Below are 27,052 nucleotides of genomic sequence, written 5' to 3'. Positions count from 1 at the left end.
CTGCACCAAGCGCTTTGTCCGAGGCATCCACGTGAACCACAAAAGGAAGATCTGGGTCAGGGTGTTTTAGGATAGGTTCGGTAGTAAAAGCTGATTTTAAATGTTGAAAGGCTGTCTGACATTCCTTAGACCAAGAAAGGGGCGCCCCGGGCTTGGCAGCCTGTGGGTCTTTACCTTTAGTGCGTAAGAGGTCTGTGAGTGGGAGAGTTAGCTCAGCGAATTGGGGTATAAAGTCACGATAGAAATTAGCAAACCCTAGGAAAGACTGGAGTTCTTTCCGATTGGTGGGGGCAGGCCATTGGAGGACTGCTTCAATCTTAGCAGGATCCATTTTTAATCCCTCGGAAGAGATCCGGTAACCCAAATAGTCGATGGAGGATTGGTGAAAACAACATTTAGAAAGTTTTGCAAAGAGGGAGTTGTCGAGCAAGCGTTTTAATACTTCCCGAACCAAGGCTTCATGCTCCTCCATGGTTTGTGAATAAATTAAAACATCATCTAAGTACACCACTACTCCCTTGTATAATAAGTCATGTAGAACTTCGTTGATGAGGGCCATAAAAGCTCCAGGGGCCCCACTTAACCCGAATGGCATTATTAAGTATTCATACTGTCCAAATTTTGTGTTAAATGCAGTCAAATGTTCATAGCCTTCCGCAATCCTGACTCTGTAGTAAGCTTCTCTTAAATCCAGCTTAGTAAAAATACGTCCCTTGCCCAATGCGTCTAACAGGTCCTTGATCAAAGGCAAAGGGTATTTATTGGACAGGGAAACCGCATTGAGTCCTCGGTAATCCGTACAGAGCCTTAAAGACCCGTCTTTTTTTTTTAACAAACAATACAGGCGCAGCATGTGTGTGTTTGGTAGCTCGTCGTATGAACCCGCGAGCGAGGTTCTTGTCTAAGAAGGCACGAAGGTCCCTTCTCCTCAGTGGGACTCATGCGGTAGATTCTACCCTTGGGCAGTTGAGCCCCTGGCTGTAATACGATTTTGCAGTCAGTGTCTCTATGGGGTGGCAATTGATCGCATTCTTGCTCCTGAAATACTCTGGCTAAATCCTGGTAAGCCGGTGGAATTCCGGTGGGTTCGGGAGCAATTGGAGCGTGCACCGCTGATGAAGCCAGGGGGTGTATGTCATTAGGAGGTGAGTTATCCTCCCCATTCATGTGTTCCCCACAGGGGGGGTCAGTGAATTCTAAGATCCGTTCTTTCCAAATGAATTTTGGTTCATGCAACAACAACCATGGCATGCCCAGGACTATGGAGTGTTTGGCCACTGGGGCCAGAATAAAACTAATTTTCTCCCAATGGTCAGCGCAACGGAGGAGAACCGGTTGCGTTTTGAACTGGGCCGGTCCTTCGGGAACCCCGAATTCATTTATTGTGTGAACGGTATGGGCTTAGCTAGGGAACTTCGGTCTAGTCCAAGTTCTTCAGCCACTTGGGGCGCATTAAACAATGGGAGCACCTGCAGAATCTACAAGGGCTGAGGCTATAATACGAGGGTGCTTGGCGGGGTTGGCCAGAATCGCTTGAATCGTAATGGGAGCGCTGCCTTCACTCACCGCATCTGGAGGCGAACCCATATCCATGGAAGCGTTGAAGAGAGGCAAACCCGCCACTTCTCTTCTGGATCGCCTTCGGTAACCTTGCCTTAAGGCGGAAGAGCCCGTCGGGCGCCCCAGATTTACGATGGTGGCTTGGCAGACGGGGTGCGCGCAGCCGGAGCGGTTCGCTTCTGTTTTTTCGGGCAGTTCGCAGCTAGATGATGCGTTCCTCCGCACTAAACACACAATCCCAAGCGGCGATGTTCGGAGGTGGTTTCCGTAGAGTCTGCTGTGCTTTGCTTCCTTGTCGCAGCGGTTGTCGTAGCGGCGGGTTTTGAGTAAAGGCAATGAAATCCAAACGAAGGCGCCACTTGAGATCCTAATTCGATCCAGTCAGCAATTGTCGTGGGACCCGAATAAGGAACACCGTTTCCTGCGCGGTTTTGCCGTCGACGGCATCCGAGAAGTATTCACATTTCATCGCTCAGACCACTCAGGAGAGTCGAGCAGCCGCCCGCCACGAAATTCACGGGCAAATTCGGCAAAAGAGCGGTTGCCTTGCTGAATAGATTTAATGGTGCGGATGGCTTCATTTTCAGCATCCGGATCTTGGAAGCGAGCCCTTAAGGCTTGGAGGAACGCAGGCACCGTGCGAGTATCCTCCCCTTGCAGGTCAAAAAGAGTCACAAACCAGTCGGCTGCCACCCCATCCAAGACAGAACCGATGTCCCGTATTTTTTCGCGTTCAGACCGGTACAGATCGTCATAGTCCTCCATGTGGGCATCAAGTTGCAGGATGAAGTAGGGGAGTTTGGAAGCGGTCCCATCGAAGCGGGCAGGTATGGGAGGTCTGTAATATCCTCTCTCCACGGCCCTCGGAGCTCGCTGGGGCGGCGGTGGCGCAGGTTGAGGCGGCGGCGCAGGGAGAGCCGGAATCGGTGGAGGTGGGGGCACCGGTGCCGGCGCCGCTGGTGCTCTGGTGGGAGCAGGCCTTTGGAAGGTGGCAGATACGCGAGTAGCAGGACCCAGAAGCGTCGCCCCTCTGGCGTTGGCCGTACCGGTCACGGCGTAGACTCCAGCTTGGGGCATCTTGTCCTGCTGCTTCTTCAGCTCCTTCTCACAGGCGGCGAAGTCTCTTTCCTTGCGAGCCCAGGCGTCTTGGTGCGCATGCAAGGCTGCTTTCCCTCGTTCCAGTTTGGCCAGCTCGTCCCGTTGAACGGCTGCGGTTGGTCCACTTTGTGCACGCATGGCTATGCGTTTTCGCGTTGACGCTCTAAGTCCAGTTTGGAGTGTTCCAGGACCTTATCATGGACCGATAGATTCTGCATATATTGCCGTTGCAACGCGTCTTTGGCACGGTCCAGTTCGAGTTGGATTTCTTTGCGCTGCTGTTCCCGGTCCTTTTGCAGGTTCTCACGCTCTTGCTGCAGCTGCTCTCGTTCCTCTTCCCATAGCTGGCGTTCACGGGCCCATGCTTCCTGGGCATCTCGCAGTCGGCCCACTTCCTCATCCCAGCTCTCTTTTGACGGGAGGGGAAAGAGGTCCGGATGAGAAGGCAGGCTTTCTTCGGATTCCTCCTCATCGGAATGCAGCACCTGCATTGTCACCGGCGGCTCCACAGGGGCGCCTGGTGCAGCTGCTGATCCGGGATCTGGGGGGTCCGATCGGAAGCTGGTACGGATACCCCTCCCAATCCCCGATATAGTCCCGGTTTCTACGGTGGTCTTAGGACGGGCCCCAGTGCTATGCCACGGTGGATTCTTGGGAGCATCCTCGAAATACGAGTCCAGGAATCGTTCAATTGACTCCTGGGTTGCCGCATGAAAGGTGGTCAGGCCCATCTCCTCCGTGACAGGTTGCATCTGAGGTTTGTAATCCACACGGAAACGGGTAGGTATCCGATCCACAGGCGCCCGATCCACAGACAGCGCCCCAAACGACTCATGCAAGTCCACATGATCGTTCCCTCGTCCCTCGTCCCAACGAAGTAAGGGAAGACTCGTGTTGATACGAGGACGGGAAAGAGTTACCAGCGAGACCCGTTCTCCCGCCGGCTCCTCCAAATCCAGAAGGGAGCCCTCTTTGGGGGCTACCGCACCTTCCACAGTTTCAGGAATATTCAACCTCTCCATGCCGAGACACCAGAGGTCCACTACACTGGGAAGATAGATGAACTAGGTTTCCTGCCACAATGTAAGGAATTCCATAGAAGCAGAAATAAAAGGCTTTTTGGTGTAAAAGACCGTTTATTCAGACATCCTAGAAAGCTCACGTACACGACGTGGCAGGAATAAAGTCTCCCGCCAGAAGTACAGGTTATATTACTGTCCATCCCATCCCCCCTCCCGGTTTCTCATGGGAACGGAGTTCTCATCTCTCTCGAAGAGATAAGGCCTCCACCAGAGTCTCCGCCGCAGATGCTGGCCCATCGCCCGGGTTCCGGAATTCAGTCAAGGCCAGGCGGCTGTTCTGAACATCAACACCATTGAATCCTTTACAGTACTTCCACTAGTAGTAGCAGCCAGCCGAACCTGTCTAGGGCCAGGAACTTCCAGTAAATTCCCCCCCCCCCCATGAATGGAGGGGCCTAGAGAGGCAATATGGGGAGAGGCAGTCCCATAGATATGTAGGTCCAAGACCACTCACAGCCTTGAATGTCAAAACAAGCACCTTGGACCTGATCCGGAACTTGATTGGCAGCCAATGGAGTTGATACGGGACATTTAATATCACATATTAAATGTTGCCGGAATTATTCAGATTTAACACAATAAACATATTATTGAAAGTATGTTATCTATGTCTACCCAATATATATAAATTACTACCATACTGTAGATTGGCTTATATGAAAATGTTCGTAGTACACATTTTGAGTACAACATCATCTTTTAAAAATTCACTCATTTCAGAGGGATAAAATAAATAGTGTTTCACATAAGTTTTTTTTCCCGATATTGCCCCAAATGTCCCAGTTTTCAACTAGACAAATTGAAAAAGTCTTCAGACTTGAATGAGAAGAAACTTATTGTAAGAATCATAGAATCATAGAGTTGGAAGAGACCCCAAGGAAGGGCCATCAAGTCCAGTCCCCTTCAGTGCAGGAACACACAGTCAAAGCACTCCAGCCTCTCTTTAAAAACCTCCAAAGAAGGAGACTCCACCACACGTCGAGGTAGTGCATTCCACTGTTGAACAGCCCTGACTGTTAGGAAGTTTTTCCTGATGTTTAGGTGGAATCTCTTTCCCTGCACCTTGAACCCATGACTCCTGGTCCTAGTCTCTGGAGCAGCAGAAAACAAGCTTGCTCCCTCACCAACATGGCATCCCTTCAGATATCTCAACATGGCTATCATGTCACCTTCTCTTCACCAAACTAAACTTCCCCAATTCCCTAAGTCTCTCTTTCTAGGGAATGGAATCCAGATCTTTCACCATTTTGGTTGCCCTCCTCTGGACCCGTTCCAGCTTGTCAATAGCCTTCTTGAATTGCGGTGCCCAGGACTGTACTGAATATTCCAGGTGAGGTCTGACCGTTGCAGAATAGAGAGGGGAAATTACATCCCTAGATGTAGACACTATATTCTTATTGATGCACCCCAGAATTGCATTGGGTTTCTTGGCTGCCGCATCACACTGCTGACTCGTATTGTGGCCTACTAAGACTCCCAGATCCCTTTCGCATGTAATCATTTCCTTAATTCCAAAAGAGAAAATACTTCACAGGAGTTTCTTTTTTCCAGTGTTCCCAATTGGTGAAAAGTCCTCAGGAAAAAAATGTTCTGTTTCACTTAATTTACCCCGTTTTTCTTCTGGACCTTCACATCTCTCACGCTGCCCCTGAATATGGTGGTTCACTTCAGTCACCATCATCAGCACAGACATCACGAGGTTCTCATATCGGCAAATTCCACAACCGAATTACTGATCTGATCCCATATATAATTCACTAACACGCAAATTGACCCAACAGTTAACCCTCAACAAAGCAGTAATGGACTGTGCGGGGCTTCTCTGTTGCAAGAGAGAGAGAGAGAGAGAGAGAGAGAGATTCCTCTGGGCATGCAGCTGTTAGAGGTTTTTTTCTCTTCCTGCAGGATGGGCAGTGGCTTAGTGGTGAAGCAAGTATTTTTAAGTAGGGAGTCCAACCCAAATTCCAGACCTGGCCTCCCTAGTCCAAGCAGTGGACTTGGAGCTGGAAATGGGCAAGGTCCTTCTCAGCCTCAGGCCCTCTGGCTTGACAGGCGGCAACCCGGGGCATTCATGGTGCTGTGCGGTGCTTGGGCATTGCCCTATATGCCCTCGTCCAGTGGCCCACTTTCCTTCTGTATGGGAGGATCTGTAGGGGCTCCAGGGCCACTCCTGCCCCATCTATAGAAAAGCAGCCCCCTTGTGTGGGCATTCCCGGCATACTGTTGCAGGCTCCTCCCTGCCCCCCTGCCCAGCCCTCCGGATCCCCCCCCCTCTCCTGGTCCTTCAGTCCCCAGAAGGATTCCCCACCCTGACATCTCTGAGATGCCTCCTGCCGGCTGGATGCTTGCAATTTGCCTGTTTGAAATGATCCTGGCCACCCGGGGAAGGAGATACCCAAAGCCCCTCGATTTCCCCGAGGCCACGCCCTTCCTCTCGCCTCGCCTCCTCCTGAAATAGAGGGAGAAAAATTAGATCTGCCCGGATTTTGCTGTGAGCTGCTGGGCTGGCCGGCCAGTCTGAGCTCCACGGAGCGTCCGGCTCCTCCTCCTCCTCCTCCTCTACAGTCCCCTCCCAGATAGCAAACAGGGACCTCTTGAGGCAGCCCCGTTTTCACCAGAGGGGCTGTTACCTTGGACGTTTCCACAGCGTTCTTGCTCTTGCAAGCAAGGGTATCCATGACGTAGCTCTAAGGAATTGGGTGGGGGGGATGGGACAGGTCTGGGGTCCCCCAGGGTGCCCTCACCCTCCACAGCTGCTTCTGCAGGCCGGCTGCTAGGTTGTGTTTGGGTTTTGACCGACGTCTGGAGTGGGCGGGGGGGGAGAAGGGGGAAATGGGGGCAAGGGCTGCCCTGGGAGCATCTCTCTGCTGAGTTCTGCCTCCAGCTGTTTGTGCGCATCCTCTTGTTCACACCCCCGCCTCCGTTTGGGCCTTCTGCCTCGGAGCCCCCCAGCACCCGTGGCCAGCGCTCTGCAGCACCGCTGGGCTCTGTGAGTGTAACGCAGCCGTTGCCCCTTTGCAGCAATTCTGCCTCATGTCCTTTCCATAGTGGAGGGGCCGGATTGGTGTCCCCGCGGGGCAAACAAGCCCCCGTCCTCGTGGACACCCCCATCCTGGCCTGAGCCTCCTGCCGCCCGCTCCCCGAGGGGCCTGGCTCCCCTGACCCCGCCCGTGCCGGCCCCCGCCCCCAGCTGACCTGGGAGTCGGCCGCTTGGGAGCTGGAAACAATCATGTCCCGAAATAGCCAGGCTGCCGGCTGAGTTTAGCTGCTCGACAGCTGTGCCAGGCTGCGCAAAACGCCTGGCAGGGAGCGTGCGTGGGATCGCTGACCACACTGGCGCCAGCGTTCCTCTCCTTCCCGGGCCTGAACCAAAGCCAGATGTTGGGCTCTGCACACATCTGCAGCGCAGGGCCTGCTGGGCAGCCTGCCATGAGAGGCCTGGGAGCTGGGCTAGGCAGGCAGGCGGGCTGTGGGGGGGAGGAAGTGGCAACCGGCAGAACGCTCTCCTGGGCCCGGGCCTTGTGGGCCTGCTTCTTCCATGGCCGTCTCCCTGTGGGGCTGGCAGTCCACGCTCACTCCGTCAGCCCCTGACTTGTGCCTCTCGAGAACTGGTGGGGCGGGAAGAGGCTGCAATTGGGAGTGGGGTGTGTGTGGACAAAATGCCTGCTCAGTTGGGCTGCTCTCTGCCCCGCCTGGTGGGTTCTCGTGAGGATGCTAGGAGAGCCCAGGAGGGGGTCGTCCCTGTCTGGCCTGAGGAAGGACCGCCTAGGCACAGGGACAGGGGTGGCCTCTCCACAGGAGCCAGAGTCAGCAGCTCACGCCTGTGTCGGGTGGGAGGAGGGTTGAAGGGCCCCCTCCGGTGCAGACCTTCGGCAGGGGGCGCAGGGACAGGCTGGCCCAAGGAGATCGGCGCCCTCCCCCCACCCCACCAGACAGGTGAGCCTGCCTCCTGCCCTGTCCGTCTCCCGTCCCACCGTCTCCATCCGGCTGATGTAATAGATGCTGCAGGTTTTCGAGCTGCCCAAAAGCATGCACAAGGCCTGATATGAATTTGGTTGGTTCTAACACAAGACTCTGATATTCTCACGACCAATAGCAAGCAGGGGCTGTGGCTGAGGGGTTGAGCATCTGCGTGGCATGCACAGGTTTCCGGGTTCAATCCCAGGCATCTGCGGTTAAAAGGACGAGGTAGTTGGTGGTGTGAAGAGACCTTTCTCTGCCTGAGACTGCCAGTCTGAGTGGTCAAGGCTGACCGCGATGGGCCCTTGATGGGCTGATTCAACAGGAGGGAGCTTCCTGGGTGTTGAGGGTGCCCGGCTCACAGTCTGGAAGTGTGCATTGGTGTGTGCAGGTGCGTGCGTGCACATCCTCGGAGGGAGCGCCCAGCATTCTGCAAATGGTGTTTTCTCTGCTCCCCCCCCACCCTTCAAGCCTCCCCTCTGACGCTCTCTTCCGGGACTGAGTTTGTATCTCCTGCTGCATTCTCTTCGTTCAAGCACAGAAATGGGCCCTGGGCGCAGAATCCCCCCCCCCCCACACACACACACTTCTGAGCACCGAAGGGGGGATCTGTGAGACGGGCTTCCAGAATGAGGTGCAGCCTCTGTCTCTCTGAGGAGGGGGGGGGCGGACTGTTGTACCCCTCCCCATTTCCCCATCCAGTGCTGCCCTCAAACCTCTCCGCCCCTCCTGCTTAATTACAGAAGGCGAACAAATTACGTGCAGCCCTGTTGAAATGCCCAGAGGTTTGCTGGTCACAGGGCTCAGAATAGCGTGGGGAGAATTTGGAACTTTACAGAAAGATCTCTGACACACGGGCCTTTCGCCCCAGCTGGAATATTGGGAAGTAGGTGTGTGTCCCACCCCCACCCCCACCCCCCGCACCACATTTTGCCCCATCATCCCGGTGCACCACATACACCCCTGCTAGGTTTCCCCCACATTTCCAGGGAACCTGTTAGCAGAGATGTTTTGGGAATGATGGCAGCAAAGCCGAGTCGGCACCCATCTGGGTGGGGGTCCTGAACGTTCCTCATCCCAGGCAGGTTGGCGCCATCCCCCCCACCCCACCCCGCCTTGGGGGCATCTTTCTCTCACCCCTGCCTGTGGAAGACTTTTCAGAGGGTTTTTCTTTAATTGCCACTTGACATATCGTTATAGTACCGTAGCTTTGGAACAGCCTTTCTGTCAGGGTCTCTGAATAACCAGCCTGTTTCTCTTGGATTCAAGTGGGTTTCTAGCCCCTTGCTCTGCGGGAAGAGACCTCTCCCCTCACGTCGCCTTATCAACCGACTATAAAAGGGGACCTGGCAAATGCCCAACGGGGAGGTCAAGGGCTGCCAGTCGCTTTGAGTCGGGGGCATCTCCCTGTTCAGAGGCAGTCAGCCTGGGAGCAGCCCTGCCAGCGGGCGGCGTCTGGGGAAGGCCTCGGCCCCTGCGCCCTGTTTGGCCCCTCTGCGGAGCTGGATGCTGGACTAGATGGACACTCACTGGTCTGATCCAGCTGACCTCTTGTTATATTCTTATGCTCTCCATAAAGACTAACTTTAAAAATGAAGGTGGGAATTCGGAGGACCTGATTCTCACAGAAACAACCCTCCAAGGACGCTCCAGTTGCTGATTTGGAGAAAAAGCTGGAGGGGGGAAGGTGGCTGCTGTCAAGGGGGCGGGGAGAAACTGCACGGGGAGCCCCTCCCCAACCCTGGCCCCAGTGCCGTGTCGGCAGCTGCGGGGAGCGGGGTGATGACCACCCAAAGTTGTCCCCAGGTGAAAAATGCCCGAGTCTCTATACCTGTTTTTGCTGAATTATTCCACCTTCTTTGAGATTTTTTGCTATTTCTTTTTAGAGTTCTCTACCAAAAATGTTTCTACAGCTTCCCCACCCATCAGTGCCTGTGTGGAGCCGGCCTTTCCTACCTCCCTGGGCTGGACTACAAGTGGGAGTCGGACTGGATGGCCCTTGGGGGTCTCTTCCAATCTGCGATTCCATGACAGCAGCCAGGGGTCCATCCTGTGGCCAACAGCCCCATTTTATAAGCCTTTATTGTTCTTTTAAAATCTCTGCGATCTGCGTTGGGGCCTTGCAGCCATTTTAAAGAACTTTACGTGCTTCTGAAATGGCAACAGCGGCCACAGTATGGGCCCACGGCTGCTGCCACTTGTAGTCTGCCCCCCCCCTTGCACCCTGGCAGGTGAACAGACGTGGCCTAGGCCCAGCTGTAGAAGCCCGACACGCCTGCGGCCCCTTTGCCCTGGCACTGGTCCTGAAGGGCTCAGCTTAAAATGCTGCGTTGCCTAGTGGATGCAGCGGGGCTGTTTGGGGCCGTGGCTCTTGTTCCTGGGCAGCTGATGTTTGCCCTCCACTGGATGCACGGCCGGGGGGGGGGGGGCAAGAGTCTGGGCTGAGAGCTGGGAGGGGGGAGGATCTCTGGCAAGAAAACTCCAGAAACGTCAGCCTGTCATTGAGCTGTCTGTCAGTTGCCGCTCTGCCCACCTCATGGCTCCCACAGTGGGGCTGAGAGGACCCCCCCCCCCCGAAGGGGAGCCTGCCCTCTGCTCCAGCCCCCTCCCCGACCCTGTGCCATCCATGGACAGTTTCCAGCTGGCCTTGCAGAAGGGGGGGGTGTTCAGGCCTTGTAGGAGAAAGGGCGTGGCTTCAGCTGGCAGGTGGCCCCGGGGGTGTAGGTGGGCAGGGGGAGCAGCGTGTGGCCAGGGGGTTAGTCCAATGGGCAGAAAAGGAGGGTTGCATGGCAGCCCTGCAGGAGGCCAGAGCCCCCGTGTGTGCACCTGCGCACGTGCTCATCGTGGGCCTCAGTGGGCGCCCTCACCTTCTTCCCTGCAGGTGACTGCGACCGATGCGGACAGTGGCTCCTTCGGCTCCGTCTCCTACTCGCTGGGCACTGGAATCAGCAGTTTGGCCCCCTCTGCCTTCAGCCTGGGGGAGGAGGCCGGCCAGCTCTGCACCGCGGAGGAGCTGGACCGGGACGAGGGCGTGGCCACCTATGACTTCACGGTCACCGCTGTGGACGGGGTGAGTGCCTGGGAGGTGGCCCTTTCTTGGGGGAGGGGCTGGTGGTCAAGGAGTCCCCAGGGCTGCTGGGTCTCCACAGGGGGCTCTCTCAGCTTCAGTCAGTGGCCGGGGCAGCCTCCCTGCTCCCTTTGAGCACTGAGCTGAGCGTGGCCGAGGCCCACCTGCTGGACAGGAATGCGCTTATTCTGTCTGCTTCTTTGCCAGCTCCAACCGTGGTGCTGCCACGGAGCTCGGAGTGGAGGGTCTCTTCTCTTGCTCTGCAGGGCGGGCTGAGTTCCACGGCGTATGTCAAGGTCTTCCTGGAAGACGTCAATGACAACGCCCCCGCCTTCTACCCGCTGGAGTACGCCACCAGCATCAGCACCCAGAGCCAGCCAGGCTCCGCCGTGCTGCGGGTCAGTGCCCACGACAAGGACGAAGGGCTGTACGGGCGCATCACGTACCAGGTTGCCGCCGGGAACACCCCGTCGCTCTTTGCCATAAACCCAGACAATGGTAAGAGGGGGGGGGGCAGGGGAATGGGCAGAAAGGGACCTGCTGGGCACGGGGCAGAGCACCCACCCGCCTCCTGCCCTTCCCCTGTTTGGTCTCAGCCTCACTGGGCAGCAGGTTCTTTGCCCAGCCTCTCACTGCAGGGAGGGGTCCGTCCCCTTCCCTGCCAGAAGTGGAAGCAGGGTTTGGCCGCAGCACCCGCCTGTCATCATGGCCCGCCCACCCACCCGCCGCCTGCCTCCCTCTGTCCTTGCAGGTGCCGTTTCTCTGCTCCGGAGCCTGGCAGGCAAAGCCAACACCTTGGTGCACCTTGAGATTGCGGCCCGGGACGGAGGGGGGCTGACTGCCCAGCCCAACGCTCGGATCAACATCAGCATTGTTGCCGGCACCGTCTCCCCTCCAAGCTTTGAGCGGGCTCAGTACCACTTCACGGTCCCGGAAGACACCCGGCTGGGCAGCAGCATAGGCGCCGTCTACGCCCACAACCCCCCAGGTAGGATGCCAAGGGCAGGCCTCGCCCTGGAGCGCTCCTCTCTGCTCCAAAGGCCTCAGCCGCTGGATGTCGCTACCCCGTTGAGACAAGGAGATAGTGCAGCTGAGGGGGAGGATTTGGAATCGAGACCTTTGACCACTTTGGTCACCCTGCTCTGGACCCGGTCCAGTTGGTCAACATCCTTCTCAAATTGCGGTGCCCAGAACTGCACCATATTCCAGGTGAGGGCCAACCAAAGCAGAATAGAGTGGTACTATTACATCCCTCGATGTAGATCCTATACTATTGATGCAGACCAGAATCGCATTGGCTTTCTTGGCTGCAGCATCACACTGCTGACCCGTGTTCAGTTTGTGGTCTACTAAGACTCCCAGATCCCTTTTGCATGTACTGTTGTCAAGCCAGGCGTCAACAGTACATGTGAAACGAATTTATGGGAGGTTTGCACAAAAAAGACTGGGCCGGCAGCTGTTCTTATGTTTTTGCTGTAATATAATTCATGCCATTCCAGTGGCTTGCAAGAGCATTCCACGTCTCTAAAATAGCCCTGGCCAACTCAGAATCTAAAACCTTCAGAGGAAATTAATACATCCAGGGAATGCCCCTCTGTGGTAGAGAATCCCCCCCGCCTCCCAAGTTGGCTTCAGGGCTGCCTTCAGGACTCTTGTGCCCCTTCCGGGAGCTCACGCAGGCCGGGCTTCTCTCTCATTTCAGGACACGCAGACGCCGTCTTTTACTCCATCTCCTCGGGAGACCCGAACGGCTACTTCTCCATCCACCCAGCCTCGGGAGAGCTGCACACTCGCCTGGCCCTGGATCACGAGGCCCAGGCGGCGCTCAGCCTGGAGGTCCAGGCCCGCAGTGGCTCCCCGCCTGCGTACAGCAGCGCCTGGGTCCAGATCAGCGTGGCGGACGTGAACGACAACAGCCCTGCCTTCCTGGTCCCGTCTGAATCAGTGCTGTTGCCGGAGGGGGTGGCGCTGGGGACGGTCGTGTACACGGTGCACGCGGAGGACCGGGACAGCGGAGCCAACGGGCAGGTGCACTTCCAGCTGGCACCCGGCGGGCCCAGTGCGTTCACCGTCGAGCATTTCTCAGGTAAGGTGCGCCTGGTGGGAGCCGTCCAGCGAGAGACAAGCGCTCCCTACAGGCTCCTCATCCTGGCGCAGGACGGGGGGGTCCCTCGGCTGAGTGCCACGTTCACGCTGCTGGTGCACGTGCAAGCAGAGGATGAGCACGGCCCGGTCTTTGACACCCTCACTTACCGCGTGGAGGTGCGCGAAGGGATGCCCGTGGGCACACATTTCCTGCAAGTTCGTGCGTTGGCACGGGATTCTCACGTGCCCCTCACCTACCACCTGCGTGCGGATGGAGACGCTGCCAGCTTCGGCGTTGTGCCCAACACTGGGTGGCTGCACGTGCGCAGCACCCTGGACCGGGAGGTGCAGGAGCAGCACATGCTGACGGTTCTGGCCGTTGCCGGGGAGGGGGAGGGGCGCCAGACGGGCACCACCACCGTCCGAGTGACCATCACCGATGAGAACGACAACAGCCCTCGCCTGAGCGAGGAGCGCTACTTCTTCACGGTGGCTGAGAACCAGCCTGCGGGCAGCAGCGTGGGCCGCGTGGCAGCCAGTGACCGGGATGCCGGCCAGAACAGCCACCTCTCCTACCGCCTGGTCCCACACGAGGGCAACTTCTTGATCCACACGCAGACGGGTGAGGAGGGCGCTTGGGCAGAGGGGGGGCTGGAGGGAGGGAGGGAAGAGAAGGGGGCTGGCCTCGGGCGCAGCCGGAGCTGTGGCGGTCACGCCTGTCTTCTGCAGGGGAGCTGAGCACTCGGCAGAGCCTGGACAGGGAGCAGCAAGCCAGCTACCACCTGCAAGTCCTGGTCCAAGACGGGGGCACCCCGCCACGCAGCACCACGGGCACGGCCTACGTCACTGTGCTGGACGAGAACGACAACGCGCCTGCCTTCTTGCACGTGGCAGAGGGGCGTGAACTGCTCCTGCAGGTAGGGCAGGGGAAGGATCGGGCCCGGGTGAGAGAGGGCTGGCAGCCGGCTGGGGCTGCTCCCCGGTGGCAGGAGGAAAGAGGACTGACCAGGGTGGAACCAACGGGGCCTCCCCCCAGCCTCTCCCTCGGGCTCCCTGCGGGTCTCTGGGGGAGTTCAGAGGCCCAGCTGTGGGGCTCGCTTGGGACCTGGGCCTGCAGGGGTGTGAGGCCCCATGCAGGGTGGGGGTGGGGGGCGAGAAGAGGGCAGGAGCACTGAAGGCCCTTGGCGGCTGCTGCTACCTCCTCCTCCTCGTGCTGCAGCTGCTCCCACCAGGTATCTCTCTGGCAGGTTCTGGAGGAGAAGCCGGCAGGGCTCCTCGTTGCTTCATTGCAGGCCAAGGACCCCGACGAGGGTGAAAACGGGACTGTCTTCTACTCGCTGGCAGGTAGCTGAGCCCCGCCCCAGGCCTGCAGTGGGTGGGGGCCCTTTCAGTCGTGGGGCCAGAGTCAGGGGCAAGTGCTGGACTGTGGAGCCAGTCCCAGGCTCAAGCGGTCGCTCAGCAGACTATAAATGGGCCTCAGCCGTGCCAGGAACCCTCGGGGGGAGGTCTCTAGCGCTGTGTCCTGCCTCTTGGCCCGCCGGGGCAGTCGGTTGGCCACAAACAGGACGCTGGAGTGGACACGGGTTCCAGCAGGGCTCTTCTTCTGTGTGGTACCTGAAGGTACCTGAGATTCTGCTTCCCAGGGGCACTTCCATCTTGCACAGCTCGCGAGGCCACGCCCACCCCAAAACTGCCTCCCTGCAGTCGGCCAGACGTGTGAGACGGAGCGGAGTGTCGCCCACATATTACTGACAGATCCCCAGATGAGCTCATGCACCGGGGGTGGGGGGGGGGGGGTTTCCACGCAGACATGCTGAGGGTCTCTGTGGGTGGCAGTCACCCAGCCCCACCTTCTCCCAGGCAGAACAGAAGCCAGGGCCAAATGGTGCCCGCCCCAGCCCCATGAAGCCAGCTTTGGCCTCTGGGCCTGCGGATGCTGGGCTCTCCGCTCTTCCGTTTTGTCCTAATGGCAGCCCTGCGGGGCAGGAGAGGCTGAGGGTGCATGATTGGCACTAGGTCCCCCCCCCCACGAGCTTCCTCGGCAGGGCCCCCAGCCTCAGACTGCTCTCTTCACCTCCTGACAGGGGCTTGGGCTGAACGCTTCTCCGTGCACGTGGCCACGGGGGAATTGCGCACGGCCACCAAGTTGCGCCAGGCGGACTGTGGGGAATACACCTTCACTGCAACAGCGAGCGACCGAGGCGCCAGTCCCCGCAGCACCTCTGCAGCCGTGCGCATCCAGGTACAGCCGCGGCCTCCCTCCGCTCTATCCCCCCAGCCTTGTCCGGAGGCTTGTAGCCTGGTTTGGGGCTAGCTGCCCACCCACCCCGCCGTGGCATCGATTGCAGAGAGGCAGCAGTGTAGCAGGACCACACGGGAGACGAACCACAGTTATTTCATCCAAAGCTTTTGTGAGGCAGAGCTCCCTTCTTCAGATGCGTGGGGAGGTACATCAGTCTGGCCTGCTTACAGAACCAGGGGGTTGGGGGGAAAGAGTGAGAGAGGCCAGACAGAGGAGCCCCAGATCCAGTCAGAATGGGCCCCCGTTTGGCCCAAGTGGTTCCTTTGCCAGCGACAGCAAGTAGAACAGACATCATCTTGAACACAGGAGGAATTGAGACAGTGGCTCAGATTCGCCTCCTGAAGAGATGGGATGTGTGTGAGAGAAAGATTAGCTCTTGTGGTGAATTAGGACGTCTGGGGTCCCCCTGGGATTGCGCAGAGTGGTATGTTGGGACGTGGTCTCAAATTTGTTCTTGGTTTCTGCACTTTTGCATCGGATCCTGCCTGTGAAGTTCTGTTGCAAGAGAACAATAGCCTGAACCACTGTCCGGTTTCTCACTTTCCGCAGGTGGTGTCTGCAGCCCGGCTGCTTCCTCGACCGGACACCACGGTGCTGACGCTCTATCCCATGGAGGGGCTGCAGCCCGGCTCCGTCATTGGCTCAGTGGCCTCCCTGGAATCAGCTCTTCACGGGCAGGCGACCTACGTGTTGGTGGGGGGCAGTAACGGAGATGGCACCTTCGTGGTGGATGCAAACACAGGAGAAATCTACGTGGCCCAAGAGCTGGATTATGAGTCTGCCTCCCGGCACACTTTGCAAGTGAACGTGGAAGATACGCTGCGGGGGTACCCCAGCCAGCGCCTGGTGTTGGTTGAGATTCACGTGCAAGACAGCAATGACCACGCGCCGACCTGGCCACAGGACCCTGTGACGGTGGTGGTCTCTGAGAGCGCCACGGCCGGCATGTCCCTCTTCACTTTCCAGGCGCTGGACGGGGACGGCCCCGGCCCCAACAGCCAGCTCAGCTACAGCCTGCTGCCACCCCCGGAGGCCGGTCACTCCCCCTTTCAGCTGGACGCGCGCAGCGGAGAACTGAGCCTGCGAGGCTCGCTCGACCGGGAGGCCCAGGCGGCCTACCTGCTGGTGGTGCAGGCCACTGACCAGGCACGCAACGTCAGCCAGCGCCGCTCGGCAGCCCTCACGGCGCACATCTTTGTCATGGACGAGAATGATAATGTCCCAGAGTTCCTCTCTCCGGCCAGCGCTGCCGTTCCGGAGGACCAGCCCACGGGCTTCCTGGTTCTGCAGGTGCTGGCAAGGGATGGCGACTTGGGGGAGAACGGGCGTGTCAGCTACACACTGCGAGCGGGGAACAGCGACGGGAGGTTTCACCTCAACCCTACTACAGGTGTGTGGAGCTGCCGGGGATACAGGGAGCAAGCAGTCTCAGGGGCACATTATGCATCATCAGAGCCAAACACTGGAGTAGTGCAGAGATTCTGATTGCTTCTTGCAGTAGGTAAAATGTTTGTGTGCGTCCCTAGATGTTCTTCCTGCCATCACAATATCACTTTCCAATTATAGACTGAATGGGAACAGCTGAAGTTGCCTGGTTAATTTTGGTAGCATTTTTGCAGGACTCGTCGTTTTCATTTTTGGTGTGGAATAGGCATGGGGGGGCAGGCATGGGGGGCAGGCATGGGGGGCGCAGGCTGTCTTGGGCATGTCAGTGGAAGGAGTGACGGGGCTGGGGGAGAAATCCACACCCGCCTTGGGCAGATCTGAAGCTTTGCATTGACCCATTGGGGGGGGGTTGTTGCTGGGGGGGCTGCGGAAGCACTCGGTTCCGGAGGGGGTTGACAGGGACATCTTGCTGTCCTGCAGGAGCCTTGTCCATCGTCCGGTCACTGGACCGAGAGGAAGTGTCGCAGCATAACTTGACTGTGGTGGCCACGGACCATGGCTCCCCGCGGCGCTCCGCCACACAGCTGCTGACGGTGCGGGTGCTGGATGTGAACGACGAGACACCAACTTTCCAGAGAAACCATTACGAGGCCAGCGTGGCAGAGAACTTGCCCCCAGGGACTCCCGTGCTGCAGCTGCTAGCGACTGATCACGACCTGGGTAAGGGTCTGCCGCCACACCCAGTGGTTTTGAGGGGCCTCTTCCAGGGCAGCCCAGAACAGGCCACGCTAGGAAGTGGCCCAGACAGCCGTGGGTTCTGGTGAAACCTTTCCTCCCACGCGAGCCCCCGTGCCAGGGAAAGTTGCCTTTTTCTGTGCCCGACGGCAGCCTCCCGAAGGCACCTGCTGGTTGCGACCCCCAAAGTGGGAGCCCCATCAGCCTGTCTCTGATGGGACCAGAACCCTTGTCCAGCTGTAGGGCGGAGTGGGCGGAGCGCTTAGTGCGAACCAGCCAGCCAGCCCACCCCTCTTTTCCTGAGCCGTCCTGTAGTATGGCTGTTTGGACAGAAAGCAGAGAGAGGCGCCAGACAGCTCTTGGGCTCAGGGGGGGTTGACCGGCAGGCAGGCAGACCATTGCCCTCCCACTGGACGGCTGTCCGAGCTGTCAAGCTGCCCCCGAGCCAGGGAAGAGGAAGCAGGGCCCGCTGGGCTGTGTGCTGCCTGGCCGGTGGTCGTTACGGTGGGCTGGCGATGGTGGGGGCCCTCCTCTCCCCCCACCCCGCAGTTGCCTCTCCTGGTCCCCATTGTCCTCATCTCAGTGGGAGCCGCAGGGCCAAAGCCTGGCCTTCAGCACCTCGACAACAGGCCGCTGAGCAGAAGAAGCGAGGCAGCCTGGGGGCCAGGGAGCTGCTGCCGTTCTCTGCCACCAAGAGCCGGGGGGGTGGGGGGTGGGGGGGTGAAGCCGCTCAACTGGGGCTGGAGTGGGGCCTGGCACACAGAAATGCAGATCTCCCCTCTGCCCTATTATCTGGCTGGGTGGCCCTGGGCCAGCCACACACTCTAGCCTACCTCACCAGGTTGTTGTGAGGATAGAATGGAGGGGGAAACAATGGGCAGGGAAGAAAGGAAGCAAATTAATTTTAAAAAATTCTGTCTGTGTGAGGCTTGGTTTAAACTTTCCTCGTGCAGAGAGTCACGGGCCACCCTTGTGTAGCTCCCCGGTTCTTACCCCGCCAGGAGGAAGATGCCAATTTGCTGCCACTCCAGGCAAGAAATCCCCCCTCTGCCAACCATTCATCTATTATCAGCTGAGCTCACGGAAAAGGCCTGGGGGATTTGGGGCGCTCCCCTGGTGTCCCGTTTCAGTTGGACTTCATTTTGTTGCTGAATGGGTGGGCCGGGGTGGAGTGCCGTGGACCTCGCTGGGAGGCGACTTTGTACCAAGAACTGAGGGTGCTTATATCTGTTTTTGACCCTCTTTGCTGGGGGGAGGGGGCAGGGGGCGTCTCTTCCAGTATAGGCCGCAGTGAATGTCTGCAGCCCCACGGCAAGGGAATTCGTAGCCATTACTCTACTTGCACCCTCCCAGTTTCCCCCGTGGAGACGGAGGGAGGGAGCCACAAAGCACTTCATCCTCCTCTCCTCAATTTGTACTCGCAAAAGCTGTGTAGCAGATTAGGCAGAGGGGGCGTGGCTGACCCGTGGCCACCCAGCAAGCCTCCGTGGTCAAGTAGAGAGTCACACCTGGGTCTGCCGGCTCCTCCTCTGACACTCCAGCCCTCGAGCGGGACGTGTAGCCCGTCTGACCTGCGTCTTTCTACAGAGACCAGCGGGCAGGTATCCTACGGTGGCATCTCTGGAGATGACTTCTCCATCGACCCCTCCACGGGTCTTATCAGCACCCGGCGATCGTTAGACCGTGAGGAACAGGCAGAGCACCTGCTGACAGGTAAGGGGTTTATTGATCTATCCATTCATTCGTTTATTTTGATGGGTGAGAAGGGGTCCTTCACCCGGTGACGTGTGGTCATCTTTTGTCTCACAGGGCGACCAGGGGGGATTAGTGCTGGGCAAGGGGAAGACTTGGTGGAGAGTGGAGAATTTGGGGCTTTGAGGAGCTCAGCTTTAATTTTTGGCAAAGCCTGTTTTTGGGCCTTACGTAGACTCGATAGTTGACTCAAAAGGCCGGGAATTCATTGAGACAGAGTTGGAGGGCCCAGGACTTCGCTGGTGTCTTTTGCCTGACTAGTAGAAGCAGAGGTGACAGGTTGTGAAAACCAGCAGTTTTCACAACCTGTGAAACCAGAGCAGTGACCTTTTGGTGTTGCTGACGGCCCTCCCTGGAGTCACAGCTGCCCTTCCCCCCTGCAGTGTATGCCCGCGACGGAGGTGTGCCTCCACGCCAGGCCAAGGTTTCAGTGCGCATCCTGGTGGCCGATGAGAATGACCACAGCCCAGCCTTCCAGAGCGACGCGTGTGCCCTGGAGGTGCCAGAGAACCAGAGCCAGGTGGAAGTGATCACTGTATGTGCCACGGACCACGATGCAGGCGAAAACAGCCGCCTCTCGTACCAGCTGACAGGTGAGCCTCCTCCAGGATCCGGGTGGGGGGCTCCCAAATGCCCCTGTGGGTGACCCGCACCAAAGGCCAGGTCAAGCTCTGCAGGGCGAAGGACCCACAGGGCTGCGTTCCCTCCCCCACGGGCCGAGTGCTTCTGAACGGGCCGCAGCAGCACAATGTTTCCCACCTCAGAAGCGTTCTCAGGATCTTGCAGTTCCGTATGACGCCGTGGGCACAGTGTGGGGTGAGGCCCCCCCTGTGGAGGGGGCGGGTGAGTGGGGGGTGCAGCGACCTGCGTCCCAGTGGGCTTTATTTCTCTCCTCCTCCCTGCAGCTGGAGACCCTGAGAAAGACTTTGCCCTCAACCCCGTCTCAGGCAAGCTGCACACGACGCGGGGGCTGGACCGGGAGCGGGTGTCGAGATACGTTCTGACGGTGCAGGCCTGCGACCACGGCTCGCCCCCTCGCTGTGCCAACCTGGCGCTCCATGTGCAAGTGCTGGACCTGAACGACAACGCCCCCCGCTTTGCTCAGGAGGCCTACGCGGCGGAGGTGCCCGAGGACCTGCCCGTGGGCTCTCTGGTGCTGTGGCTGGACGCTCTGGATCCGGACGAGGGCGCCAACGGGCAGGTGTCATACTTCCTGGCCAAGGAGTCTGTGGGCACCTTCCAGGTGGAGCCGGAGGGGGGCCGCCTCACCCTCACCCAGGCTCTGGACCGGGAGCGCCGGGCGACCTACAGCTTCCTGGCCTTGGCAGTGGACTCCTCCCCCCTGAACCCCCAGACTGCTTCCGTGCCGGTCACGGTCACTGTCCAGGACGTGAATGACCACTTCCCGACCTTCCCACTCAGCCCGCTGGCCGTCACGCTGCCTCGCAACACACCGGCCAAGAGGGTGGTCGCCACGCTGCGGGCCGAAGACCACGATGCCGGGGCCAACGCCTCCCTCCTCTACCGCCTGGCCGCCCCCTCCCCAGCCTTCGCCATCAACACCTACACAGGGGCCATCCAGCTGCTCCAGCCCCTGGCGGCCGTGGCCAGCCAGCGCCAGCGCACCCTGTTTGTGGTGGCCAGCGACCTGGGGCGGCCCTCGCTGTCTTCCACGGGCGTGGTGGTCATTCACCTGCAGGGTGAGGGTCAACGGGGGGTGCGCTTCCCGCGCAGCAGCAGCGACGTGGCCTTGCCTGAGAATGCCGCACCAGGTACGTCCCTCCGGGCAGAGCCCCAGCAGCAGGTTCAGGTAGCCTCGCCCAGGGCCCCCCCCCCCCGGAGCCTTCAGCGTTTTGAGAGGGGCGTGAGTGCCGCCCCAAGATGGCTGCCTCGTGCGGTGCCCACCGACTGGGGAACTCTGGCCTAGTGTGTCCCACGCGCACCACCAGCACTGCACAAATCGAGTCCCAGAAAGAGAGGAGAGCTTGCCCACTTCTGCCACACTTGTGCGTGAGGAGGGGCCCTCTGAGCCTGGGGGCAGAGCTGCACAGGGACCAACAGACCCCTCCACGAGTGTGGGGAGTGCTAAGCCCCTGGGGATGGGTGTCTGCGGCAGTGCGTGCTGGGCGGCAAGAGGAGGGGATGCCGAGATCACTGAGGCCTGAGCCACGTGGTGGGCTGAGGGACTCGGAGAGGGGAATTCACCGGCCAAGGGCACCCAGTTTTTCCAAAGAGCCAGGGATATGGACCCCCCCCCTTCCTCCTCCCCTGCACGGGCACCTCTTGGCTCCCTCCGTGGCTGCAGGCGCTCTTTCCCCCAGCCCGGCTGTGCCTACGAAGAGGGTCCTTTGCCCCCTCCTGCTGCCACAGCTGACTGTGCCCTTGTGTGTCCCCCACCCCACCAGGTACCACTGTGGTGAGCATCCCTGCCACGCACACCGCAGGCTCTTCGGGCCGTATCACCTACAGCATCGTCAGCGGCAATGAGAGGGGAGCCTTCCACATCCAGACTGGCTCAGGTACGGAGGTGCACACCTGGGACAAGGTGGCTGCCTTCATGAGAGAGCAGGGGGCGGCTTGGGGCAGGGACAGAGCCAGCCCTGGGCAAGCTGGTCTCTAAATGGGGAGGGGGGCTTCTTTTAAGGGTCTCCAAGGAGTACCTGTCTGAGCAGAGAGCTTCCTTCCCTCGTGCTACAGACATAAAGAGTGTCTGTAGCAACCCGGCCGTGCGCTCTGTTTCCAGCAGGAACAAGCGAGGGGTCTTCTGGCCCTGGGAGGAGGGCTCTTCGCACACGCAGCCAGCCCTGGCTCGGTGTGCACAAGGCCCTGGTTAGGCACATGGAAAGAGCCCGGCTGGATCAGAACCAGAGTTACCTGTGCCCAGCATCCTGTTCCACACAGCAGCCTTTAGCTGCCCCCGAGGGCCCAGAGACCGAGGCCTTCCCCTGAGGCGGACTCCCGGCATGCAGTCCTGAGGTTCGCCCTTCAGCCACATGGGCTGGTAGCCGGGTTTTATTTTTATTTTTAAATGTATATGCTGCTCTTCTGAAACGGCTCAGAGCGACTCACAACGTCCCTGTGTCTTTTTAGTCCGCCTGTGCTCATATTTATCACAATCTCCATTGGCAGTGAAACACACACACACACACACCCCCGTGCAATTTCATTATTCATTGAGTGAAAAAGTGGTTTTGTTTTTCATTTTGTTATCTTGGACCTATTTCCAGACAAATGCATTGGGTGCCCCCAAGTTTCCGGCATTATTGGAGAGGACAGGCGAAGCTTCCTTGGTCGGCTTTCTCCCTGCCCTGCACAATTCTAGAAACCTGGATCATGTCTCTCCACGGTGGTCCTTGCTCTAGGCTGCGCCGCCCCACACTCCCCATTGGGAAGCGGCTGCAGCCCCCAACCCTGGCTGCCCTCCTCCTCTGCCCGGTTCCCAGCTCTGTCACCATGTTCCTTTTTGAGGCAGGCTGATCAGAACTCTGCACCCAGGTTCCAAGCGAGGCCAGGGCACAGCTTCCCACCAGAAGGGCGTGGCAACATTTGCCCCTTCTGCCCTGCCCCCCCCATCCCTCGCTTAGTCGTTCCTGGCCCGGAGGTTGCCTTTTTCACCACTGCTGCAAACGACGTCGCCATTTCCACCGAGCTTCCTGCTACACTCAGCCCCCAGCCTCACCCAGTTTGGACCCAATCTGCAGATATCTGAAATTGGGGCCTTGGGGTCTGATTTGCACCCCCTCCCTTTCCCCCTGCATTCAGCGTCACTAGCTTTGTTGCTGCCAACGTTCAGTTTTGAGAGATCTGCTACAGCTCTACACAGTTGACCGGGCAGTTCCTGTCCTGAGTCCTTTGAGGTCGTTTGCCAACTGGGCCGCTGTGCTGCTCATGCCCCAGTTCCGATCAGGCACGAACAACAGAGCCCTCCGGGGGAGGGCGGTTTATAAATACAATAATAAATAAATAAATAAAATAAACTTGGGGGAACCAGGCGCTCATTTCCCACCTTGGCAGGAACTCCCTGTGCTGCCTGCCATTTCACCACAAGGGAACCCACCCTTTGTTCCCTGGAGCTTTTGATGAGGTGTCCCACCTGAAGCCTTTAAGAAGTCCAAATGCGTGGTGTCTGCCAGGCCACGCTTATCCACACACTTGTTAACCTGCTCCAAGGGCTCCAGGAGTTTGGTGAAGCAGGACTTTCCTTCGCAGAAGTCACGCCGAGTTTCCCTCCACAGACTTTGTTCCTCTTCAGGCTTAACAATTTTGTCTTGTGGTCAGTGCCAGGTGGAACCACTTCCAGTGGGTAGCCAAAGACTGATCCGACGGCAGCGGGGCAAGATCTTGGGGGTTGTACTGAGGCTTCGCGGGCATTGCTTTCTGCAGCTTTTGGTGCCATTAATCCTGCCTTGTGGGGCAGCAATTCTTCCTTTCCAAGGGCAGGTAATTTATTTTCTGCATGGAGAAGTGTAAGCTCACCTCCCCCCACTTGCCCCCCCCCAGGTGTGGTTTCTGTCCGGAATCCTGGGGCCCTGGACTTTGAGGCGAGCCCCCGCTTGCGCCTGGTGCTGCAGGCCGAGTCAGCCGCCTCCTTCGGCTTCCTGGCTGTCCAGGTCAACCTTCAGGATGTGAATGACAACCACCCGCGCTTCCAGCTGCAGAACTACGTGGCTTTCATCCGGGAGGCGCAAGGCTATGACCTGCCCGTCATCCAGGTACCACCGGGAAAGAGGAGGGGCCCTTCGCCTCCAGCAGAGCAAGAGGGGGAGAAGAGAAGCTGGGCTGGGTGGGACCTCTCGACACACGAGTCCTTCCTGGTGCCCTCTCTGGAGCCAGGCAGTCAGACGTGAGCTGCGAGTTCCCCGCTCAGGCCCACTGGAATTGGCTCTGTGGTGTGCGTTTGTGTGTGTGTTGGCTTTCTCCCCTACACCATTTCCCCAACCTGCAAGAGTCCCAGTGGGGCGGGGTCAATGTCCCTGCAGATGGGCTGTACATGAGTTGCTTCATCAGGACAAATAGTTGCCCAAAGTGGTTCAGGTCAGCAGACCAGCGTGTGGGGGTGGGGGGCAGGGGGTGGGGGAGTATCCGCCCCTGCTTCCCGTGCTCCTCATCAGCCCACACTTGCATGGGGATGCAGGTCTGACCAGAGAACTCCTGGAGCCTGGCTGGTATCCAGCAATGGGCTGGACTGGTGGGGCCGCGATGTGCAGAGCGTGCCCCCCCCCCCCCATAGTCAGGAGCCTCTGTCTGGTCGAGGGGGCTTTCGCTGAAGCCCCAAGGCGGGGGCGGTGAAGGGAGTTGGGGCGGAGCAGGAAGAGTGAGGGAACTGGAGGAAATTGTTGGTGTGGGGGGAGTTGGGAGTGTGTGGCTTGGGAGAGCTCCACGTGGCTGTGGCACCCACCGTGTCCTTTCGTGGCAGGTCGTGGCTGATGACGTAGATCAGGGCCCCAACGGGCAGGTGACTTATATGATCAACCAGACGCTGCCCATGAACGGGCTGTACCACATCAATCCACAAACGGGCTCTATCACCACGGCAGCCATTCTGGACAGGGAGATCTGGGCTCAAACCCGGTAAGGAGGGGCCTCTCTTCTCCTCTGTGTCCTGAGAACCATAGAGCTGGAAGAGACCCCGAGGGCCACCAAGTGCGGGAACACACAAGCCTTGGCAAGCCTGTGCCTATGGGATGCCAGTGGTCACAAGACTGGGCGGGGGCGTGCTAGCTCCATCCCCACCTCTGCCATGAGCTTGTAGTCGTGGGAACACAGTTTCCTATCTGGAGAGGGGACTCTGCAGGGCTGTCGGAGGGCCAAGCCGGGGCTCTACTCGTGACCTGCCTCTCCAGGGGCCTGAGCCAAGCCACTGAGGCCTCGTGGTGGTCGTGTTTCCCCCCTCCCCCAGGCTGGTGCTGACGGCGATGGACAGAGGGAGCCCCCCCCTCATGGGCTCGGCCACGCTGACCGTGGTGGTGATGGACGTGAATGACAACAGCCCCTCCATCCCTGCCCCCTGGGAGGTGCGGGTGCCTGAAAGTGAGTGGAAGGATGGGACAGGGGGGAGGAAGGGGGTGTCTCCATGGGCCAGGCAGTACCCCTGGTGGGGGGCAGTTCTCAGGGCCCCTGTGCAGTGCCTCTCGACAGCCGTTCATTTCCTGGATAGCCATTTCGGTGCTGTGGTTAAGAACAGCGGAGTCTAATTCGGAGAACCGGGTTCAGTTCCCTGCTCCTTGACGTGAAGCCTGCTGGGTGATCTTGGGCTAGTCCCAGCACCTTCTGAACCCCCTCAGCCCCACCCGCCTCGCCAGGTGTCTGTTGTGGGGAGAGGAAGGGAAAGGCGCTTGTCAGCTGCTTTGAGGCTCCTTAAAGGTAGAGAAAGCCCAGTTCTCCTTCTGCATTTGGGGGGCATCGCCAGAGGGGGGGGCCAGCCGCCCCTGGCAGGGACAAAGTATAGTCATAAAGAGAAGTGGGCTGCTGCGCGTGTGCCCAAGGGTCTCCTCTCGCCATACATGGAGTGCCCCTCCGTAGTCTCCAGGATGGAGAGTGAACCACCTGTAGGGCAGCGTCCTCAGCCTTTCCGGGGGCACTTGGGGGCTGGACTCACACAGTCGGGGGAGGGGGGGTCATTGGAGCCCAAAGGGCCGCTCCCACCCTCAAGGCCTCCACTGCTAGCTGGGCTCTCCCACCTTCCTGCCCGCCCTCGGCCCCAGCCTCCAAGAAGCTTCTGCCCTCTCCATTGTGGGGGTGGGATGCCAACGCCTGGGCCTGACATTGTTGTCCTTCCCTGGCGCAGACGCCCTCCTGGGCACAGAGATCACCATGGTGACGGGCAACGACGTGGACTCTGGCCCGCTGCTCTCCTACCTGCTGGTGCTAGACAGCAGCGCGAGGGGGACCTTCGGCATCCTCCGCTACGGGGGACGCATCACGCTGATGGGGCTGCTGGACTACGAGCAGCGGCACCACTACGCCCTGACGGTGCGCGCCTCTGACTCTGAGCACGAGACAGAGGCCAACGTCACCGTGCTGGTGGAAGACGTCAACGACAACGCGCCCCTCTTCGCCCAGGCCTTGTATCAGGTACGGGGCCCCGCGGGCGCTGCCTGCCTTTTGCCCGGTGCCAGGGAGGCAGGCATAGTGCTCTGACCCAGACAGCCACTGGGGCCTCCTTCCGTGCTGGGGCAGGAGCCAAAGGCAGAGACATGGCGGTGTCCTTTGGTGAGTTCTGCCTTCTGTCCCAAGACACGGAAAGCCCCGGCTGTTTGCCAGCCTGCAGAATTCAGGAAAGTGGGCCCTTGCCCGTGGGCAGCCGAGGTCTGGGGTGGCCCTGGAAGCCAGAGGAGAGTCAGAGGGGAGGGGGACGTCAGGGCCCCAGAACCAGCGGGAGAGAGCTGTGGAGCAGTGAATGGGTGGAAGCAGCCTTTGGCTCTGTGGTGCTTGTGGCTCCACCCCTGGCCACAGAATGTCTGCCTTCGGCCACCCTGTCAGCCTGCCATTTGCCACAGCCGCCTCTGGGGAGAAGCTGCCCCATAGCAGCAGGGCCCCCACACAGCCTGGGGCCAGGGAGCTCCAGGGAACGACAGCACTCTTCTCTCGCCCTCCCAGGTGGTGCTGCCAGAGTACACCCCGGCTGGCAGCCCCATCCTGACCCTCCGTGCCACGGACCTGGACTCTGGCACCAACGGGGAAGTCACCTACCAACTGGCCACGCCCAGCCATGCTATGGCCATCGATCCTCACAATGGTAGGAGAGCAGAGGAGGGAGGGGGGATCCAGGGGTTCGTTCTTCCCTTTTCCCCTCCCCGATCGCTGTTTGTAAACAGGCAAGTTCTAGGTCTGCAGGACGTGCTGTTAGAGCGTGGGGTGGCCGGCACAGAGTCTCTTCCTGTGACTAAAGGCTACCAAGTCTTCCCCAAGGGAGGGGCTGGGGCAGGGGTGCCCAACTCTGGTGCCCCAGATGTTCACGGACTACAATACCCATCAGCCCCTGCCAGCGGGGCCAATTGGTTGGCAGGGGCTGATGGGAATTGT

At 59.1% G+C, this 27,052-nt stretch overlaps 1 protein-coding gene across 3 annotated transcripts in view; it reads left to right on the top strand.

Moving 5' to 3' along the window:
* The window catches only part of DCHS1 (dachsous cadherin-related 1), a 47,151-nt gene that overhangs the window by 15,732 nt on the left and 4,367 nt on the right, over positions 1-27,052 (top strand). For all 3 annotated transcript variants that reach the window (XM_048492978.1, XM_048492975.1, XM_048492976.1), the window contains exons 3-20: positions 10,582-10,770; positions 11,034-11,265; positions 11,519-11,755; positions 12,470-13,474; positions 13,582-13,769; positions 14,100-14,196; positions 14,937-15,094; positions 15,704-16,544; positions 17,021-17,260; positions 18,863-18,988; positions 19,411-19,620; positions 19,933-20,799; positions 21,433-21,546; positions 23,528-23,739; positions 24,444-24,598; positions 24,927-25,057; positions 25,815-26,101; positions 26,627-26,765. In XM_048492978.1, coding sequence (XP_048348935.1) covers positions 10,582-10,770; positions 11,034-11,265; positions 11,519-11,755; positions 12,470-13,474; positions 13,582-13,769; positions 14,100-14,196; positions 14,937-15,094; positions 15,704-16,544; positions 17,021-17,260; positions 18,863-18,988; positions 19,411-19,620; positions 19,933-20,799; positions 21,433-21,546; positions 23,528-23,739; positions 24,444-24,598; positions 24,927-25,057; positions 25,815-26,101; positions 26,627-26,765 — 5,428 coding nt within the window. The remainder of the gene's footprint in view (positions 1-10,581; positions 10,771-11,033; positions 11,266-11,518; positions 11,756-12,469; positions 13,475-13,581; positions 13,770-14,099; positions 14,197-14,936; positions 15,095-15,703; positions 16,545-17,020; positions 17,261-18,862; positions 18,989-19,410; positions 19,621-19,932; positions 20,800-21,432; positions 21,547-23,527; positions 23,740-24,443; positions 24,599-24,926; positions 25,058-25,814; positions 26,102-26,626; positions 26,766-27,052) is intronic.

The sequence above is a fragment of the Sphaerodactylus townsendi genome, linkage group LG04 (assembly GCF_021028975.2).
Source record: "Sphaerodactylus townsendi isolate TG3544 linkage group LG04, MPM_Stown_v2.3, whole genome shotgun sequence".
Classification (NCBI taxonomy): domain Eukaryota; kingdom Metazoa; phylum Chordata; class Lepidosauria; order Squamata; family Sphaerodactylidae; genus Sphaerodactylus; species Sphaerodactylus townsendi.
Note: the sequence above shows the minus strand (reverse complement) of the source record. Positions and strands in the feature narration are given on the sequence as shown.